Source organism: Scylla paramamosain, chromosome 1 (genome assembly GCF_035594125.1).
Source record: "Scylla paramamosain isolate STU-SP2022 chromosome 1, ASM3559412v1, whole genome shotgun sequence".
Lineage (NCBI taxonomy): Eukaryota > Metazoa > Arthropoda > Malacostraca > Decapoda > Portunidae > Scylla > Scylla paramamosain.
The window spans coordinates 13662501-13668746 of NC_087151.1; the positions used below are offsets into that span (position 1 = coordinate 13662501).

Here is a 6246-nt window from a genome sequence, read left to right on the forward strand (position 1 = left end):
ATGTAACTTGTCACTCATTCCACACGTCATTCACATAGATTGCAAATATCACTGATACCAAGACAGATCCCTGCGGGACTCCAAGAGGATTTTCCGTTTCTAATCACTGTTTTCATTTCTCTGTCCATCAGAAAACTGGTTATCCATTTCAGTAGTGTTACTTTTAATGTTCCGATATTTTACAGTTTCCACAAGAGTCTATGGGGCACCTCATCAAACGTCCTCTTCAAATCTAAATATACACCATCAAACTATCCCTCTCTCTCCTGGACAACATCAGTAACCCTAGAATAGTAACATAACCAGTTCGTTATACTTGATCTCCCCTCTCTGAAAGTAAACTGTGTTTATGTCAGTACTTCATTTTCTTCCAGATACTTAGTCCATTTTATTTTCTTTTTTTTTTTTTTTTTTGACCAACTTTTCACATTTTCGCTACCACACTTATTAGTGACATTGGTCAATAGTTGGAAGGTGCTCCTTTTCTCCACTCTTATAAATGGGCACAAAGGCAGCCCTTTTCCAATCCTTTGGTACTAATCCTTTGTTTCAGCGAACTCACAACGATATGATGCACTATGTGTGTGTGTATGTGTTTGGGTCTAATAGCACAATGGTAGTTTAATAAGTAGTGATCAGTGGAGGAGGAGGAGGGATTTCCATTAAATAACCTACTTGCTTCCCACAGGCGCCAATCATCAGCCAGATGGCAACACCCCTGTGGAACCAGCTGGAGAGCGTAGGTGTGTTCTTCAACCTCACAATGTCGTACCACCACCTCAACCCCATCACGGCCCTGGCCGGAGAGCTCGTGCCCCTGTCCACTCCTCAGCATTGTCCAATCTCTTCAACCTTCTACCTCGACACATCTTCCCCAACCTACACTTCCTACAGCCACCATATGCACAAGTTCAGTCACTGGCTGCGTGAGAACGGAGTGGCAGTTGATGGGAGGCTGCGAAACGAGCGAGACAGACGACATGGCGGTTTGATTCATCAGCCTGACGATAACACCACGCTGACGGAGCCGCTGCCGGAGGACTACAATGAGGAAGGTCAAGGTAATGAAACCTCTTTGATGGAAGACAATGACTTTACGCTAACTGCTGAAGAGATTGCATTAGCAACGCGACCGAGAGTGGCGGCGTGGATGGCAAGCCACTGCCACACGGACTCTCGGCGGGAGGACCTGGTGACGGCGCTGCAGGGCTTCATAGCAATCACCACGGTGGGCAAATGCGGTGAGTTGAAGTGCGGTGAGAACCACATGGACGACTATTGTTTCAGGTGGCTGTCAGCCTCACACCTTTTTTACTTGTCTTTCGAGAACGCCTTGTGCGATGACTACCACACTGAGAAGCTGTGGATCCCACTGAAATACGGCATGGTGCCTGTAGTGTACGGCGGGCCCAGTTACCGCCACACTCTGCCCTTCAATTCCTATATTGACGTACTCAAGTTCCCCAGCGCCGCTGCCCTCGCCAACCACCTCCTGTATCTAGCCACTCACCCTGCTGCATACTTGCGACACCTGCAGTGGCGGCGGTACTGGCGGGTGCGCAGGGTGTTGCCTTGGTGTGACCTATGTGCTACCCTCCACCGCCAAACTGACCCCGTGCGCACCACTCTGACTCAGTGGTGGACCAACACCGCCACCTGCTATGAGCCTCCCCCTTGGAAACAATACTGACTCTCCTGCCTACAAAGATGTCCTTATAAAAAATGGAAGGAGGAAACGTGTCGTAGACGGAGATGTTGCATAGATTTGGTATTTATGGGCTGCTGGAAACTCACAAACATTTTCATATTTTAATTAATTATTACTAATTATTTATATTTTTTACAGTCAAAATTTCTCACTTGCATTAGTCTTCAGTTCGTTCAAAGTTAATTGGTGTCACTTTATATTTCTTCAACATATTCGATATTTAATGCAATCATCGTGCAAGAACACAGACAATATCAAATTCATAAACACAACTAATATTCAATCGGCGCAATTAATGTTTAGTTAGAAAAACACACATCATATCAGCATCACTTCAGTTTCCAAAAATACACCGTAATTAGGTAAATCTTCGTACACCATACAAACCTATCATACCAAACATAAAACAACATGTAAAGTCTTGCTCTTCCTTTAATAAGATACTGGATTCCTAGACTGCATTACGCTTTCAAGTTCCAGTACTTTAAGTTATTCCGTCCATCTCGACCCCTCTCTGGTCAGGCCCTCTGGAACCTCTGCCTCTCTGTCTGCTACTCTGTAATACTCTCTGTCAATCTATTCATACACAGTTGTCTGGAACTGCCTATTTCCCTTATAAAATTATCTTTATTTTTACAACATTTTACATATCTACCATTCACGTTTCTCATTTACGCAAATGATCCACCCACAGGCGTGATACTTGATCGAGAACGTCAGTCAGACTGTAGAGGCAATTTGGGACTGTTTGGTATGTTTCTATAGGTTGACCTTCTTTCCTTCTGATGGTGACTCACGCCTCCTGGCCGCCCTACTTTCTCTTTCAATCTGTTTCTCTGCCTTGTCCTCTACACAATTTCCGTTAATCTATGTTTGTTGTTTTCTCGGTTCCCTTGTTCTCGGTATCAAATGTAAATCACCTTACCGTTGGAGTGACCGCTTTATACTTGCTCATTCTGTCTTCTCTTCTTCTTTCTTATTTTGTCTTCTTTTCTTTATTCTCCTTTTTCTTCTTTCTTCTTTCGTAATAATACAGTATATACTGCGGTGTGGGGTCACCACAAACGTGACAGCCGATGCAGACCACGCCCTGCTCAAAGGTGGAGCAGCGACCGGCGGTGTTGAAGGATTAGGTCTTGTTGATACTAATAATCCGTTTTTTTTTTTTTTCCAAATAAGTTCATCTGTATTCCAGAATGTAAGGTGAATATTAAAAAGTATGTAATAGAGAGCAGGGTAGCACAAGGAAATATGAAGAATTGAGTATGCCATAAGAGGAGGCCTGCGTAGGAGCAGAAAAAGGAACGGTAGTTGGATACATAGTGGGTTTACACAGTTTCGACAATGAAACCATGGTTCACGAAAAAGAAAAAAAAAGTAATCTTGTCTTTTTTTTGCGTACAACATAGTAAGTCACATCATTGTTTCCCGAAGCTAGTGCATGTCACTGCTCCCTGTGACAGAAACGAATCTGTGATGAGTTGCATAGTCGCCCTTCTTCAATGGTAATACTAGTTCGGTGTACGTCTTTACTACCTTCACTACCTTGAGAGCTCCTGTGTGATCCTTTCGAGCTGAGGTGCTGGAAAGTGCCTTCCTGGACAAATTGGGAGGTTGGATAACTGTTTACATTTACAAATTGATACGAGGTGGAGAATTGTAGGGGAGTTTAAATAGGGTGTGTGGATAAAGAGTTTTCTGTGATTTGGAGAGCAGTGTGCGTTATAGAATGGAGTGGAATGGATCTGCCAGGGTTTGCAGGACCAATCTTCTCCAGTGTTGTCTGTGATATTACTGTGGTCAAATATGCATGAATGATTATGATATTATAATGTTACATTTCATGGTGTTAGCTCAAAGTAGATGTGTTAACGGTATTTTGCTCTTGCGTGGTTAGTGTAAAGAGTATTTATGTCACATTTGAGTTAGGTAATGCATTATCTCTTCAGAGGAAACTGTTATAATATTTATCACTGTTATACGTATTTTTATATTTTTAATGTGCAAAGTGTGGAATTTCTACATGCCTTGTGAATTGCTTTTTTTTTCTAATATATGAATATGTATAAATTATCCTTTCTTGATTGGTATAGCCTTTCATTTATTGCCGGACTGAAGGAAATTTTCTTATAATATCTCTGCTGCCCATTTCCTGAAAGGCTGAACGTCTATGAAAAGATGTGAAGTGCAGGGTGGTATCATCAACGTGGGAGTGGATACAAGAAGTTTGGCTGAGAAGATCATTGATGAATAATAGGAAGAGAGTAGGTGACAGAACAGAACCCTAGAAACACCACTGTTAATAGATTTAGGAGAAGAACAGTGACCGTCTACCACAGCAGCAATAGAACTGGTGGAAAGGAAACATGAGATGAAGTTAGAGAGAAGGCCAGAACCCGTAGAAACTCGCTTGAACATGGAGAGCAAAAACGGAAGACAACAATAAGGAATACATGCCCTACACGACTACTCCCTAAAAATCCCTCAATCTCTAGCACCACACCCACGACACTTTTTTCTGAAGAGATAGCAGGATATGTAGATGGAAACGTTTGGTCTGGTGCCTAACAGAGGTCAAAAGAGGGATGCAGAAAATAATGTAGAGGCGTTGTTTTGGGGAAGCGGAATTATAGAAGAAAATCTAGACAAGTATTGCTAATCATTGAAATTCCAGATCATAAAGACAAAAAAGAAATTAATACAAAGAACAGATTAAACTTCTTTTCTCTCACTTTTTTTTTATGTTTATTTATTTGCGTGTTTATTTATTCATAATACGTATATACTCGTGTCTGATGTACACTAGTTCATCACGGCAATATTCATCGTTCCTGACATTTTCGGCATGCACACATTAAACCGACATTCTACGTTGATCACACAGGAACCCAGCATGATTAAATTCTGCTCTAGTTTTCCAAAAATTATGATCCACCCAGAACCAAAAGTTCACGAAATTCCATTATATATTCAGTCCTTCAGTCATTACTTACAACTTCCGACCAGCTGGGAAGCCGCTTCGTCACTCGTCTCTTCTGTTTTTTACCAAGATACTGAACGTGTATTGATCTGAAACATTACATGGCTTTCGCTGGAATTTCAGCTCTAACTTGCTGTTACTTTTCTTCTGCTTAGTATTTATGAAACTAAATGTTAAATCCACATGTGATGAGTTACATAATAAGCAGAAAGGTGAAAACAAAAACATTAGCTCATTTACGCCATCGAATAAGCAGTCACTATACGAGTATTGAAAATAACGTCATCTGTACATTTAAAAATATGTATGTCCAAATGCAGGGCTGTAAAACGAATGAGAGTAGTGACTGCATATCAATCTAACAAAAACCGTAATGTTATTGTGACGAGAGATATATGTGACAGGAATAACGAAGGAATTCATGGATTCAGAAAAAATAAAATAAAATAAATAAATAAATAAATAAAAATCTAACTGAAACCAGACAGATCCGTAAGTTGGAGCTCAAGATCATCAGTATGCTGCAGGGCTCATCCTTTAATTGTGCTCCATATACAATGGAAAATATGTATTCAGTTGTACATGGCACTTCATACCAGGGTCAGTTGATTGAGAGCCCAACGCAACAGACCTAAAATCGAATCTGGCGCGTCTCGCCCAGGTTGCGTTCTGGCATTTATTATATTTGTTGTACTAGATCAGACAGAGCAACTGATTGAACTGAGGTGCTGAAAATGTTTCGTTAGTTCAGCCTCTAACATATTATAATTATGTATCTACACACGCCTGCCATTCTGTATCATCTGGTAATCAACACTATGAAACAATAAATAATTAGTTTTCTTCCGAATCACATACGCTGTCTCGTCTTCACCAGCCACAGGACAGTGATGGAGGAGACAGGAGGCAGTGGATAAAATCGAAATTTAGGTGAAAGTTGAGGCAGTGGTTGAGGTGGAAAGAGAAAGACGTATTCTTTATTGAAACCGGCTAAAAAAATATGGAAGTATGTGTGTGTGTGTGTGTGTGTGTGTGTGTGTGTGTGTGTGTGTGTGTGTTTGTGTTGTTTAGTTCTATATACATGTCGCATACTAGGAAAACAGGAAAAGAGCTATTTTCGTAATAATTGTCTCTGCTGAATAGAAAATTATATTTACAATGTTATAAACTACATGTTCCTTGATTAATACCTGGCTTAGTTTGAACACTTCTATCTTCAACTAATTTTCTCAAGTATTTATTTTTTTTTCTGAAAGTTTCTTACCATATCCTCTTATATTTTCTAGAGGGAGAGAGAGAGAGATTTACAATAGAATAATAAACACTTTTCCTCCAATTCTGGATAATCCTTTTTTTTTTTTATCTCAATGGATCTTCTTCTTCTTCTTCTTCTTTTTTCTTAGCCAAAGCCACTCTTACATAAAAACAATATTGCCTTAAAACATTAGGATTTTATATGACAGGCTTACACCGTTTTCCTTACCTCTTCACCCTCACAAGTCACAACAGCTACAACACAAACGTATAAGATTCTACATAACACCTTCCTTGGGTAGGC

At 40.4% G+C, this 6246-nt stretch overlaps 1 protein-coding gene across 1 annotated transcript in view; it reads left to right on the forward strand.

The window, feature by feature from the left end:
- Nucleotides 1-3792, forward strand: part of LOC135100997 (uncharacterized) — an 11192-nt gene extending 7400 nt beyond the window's left edge. The window contains exon 5 of the mRNA XM_064004603.1: nt 689-3792. Coding sequence (XP_063860673.1) covers nt 689-1690 — 1002 coding nt within the window. The 3' untranslated portion in view covers nt 1691-3792. The remainder of the gene's footprint in view (nt 1-688) is intronic.
- The last annotated feature ends 2454 nt before the right edge of the window (nt 3793-6246 follow it).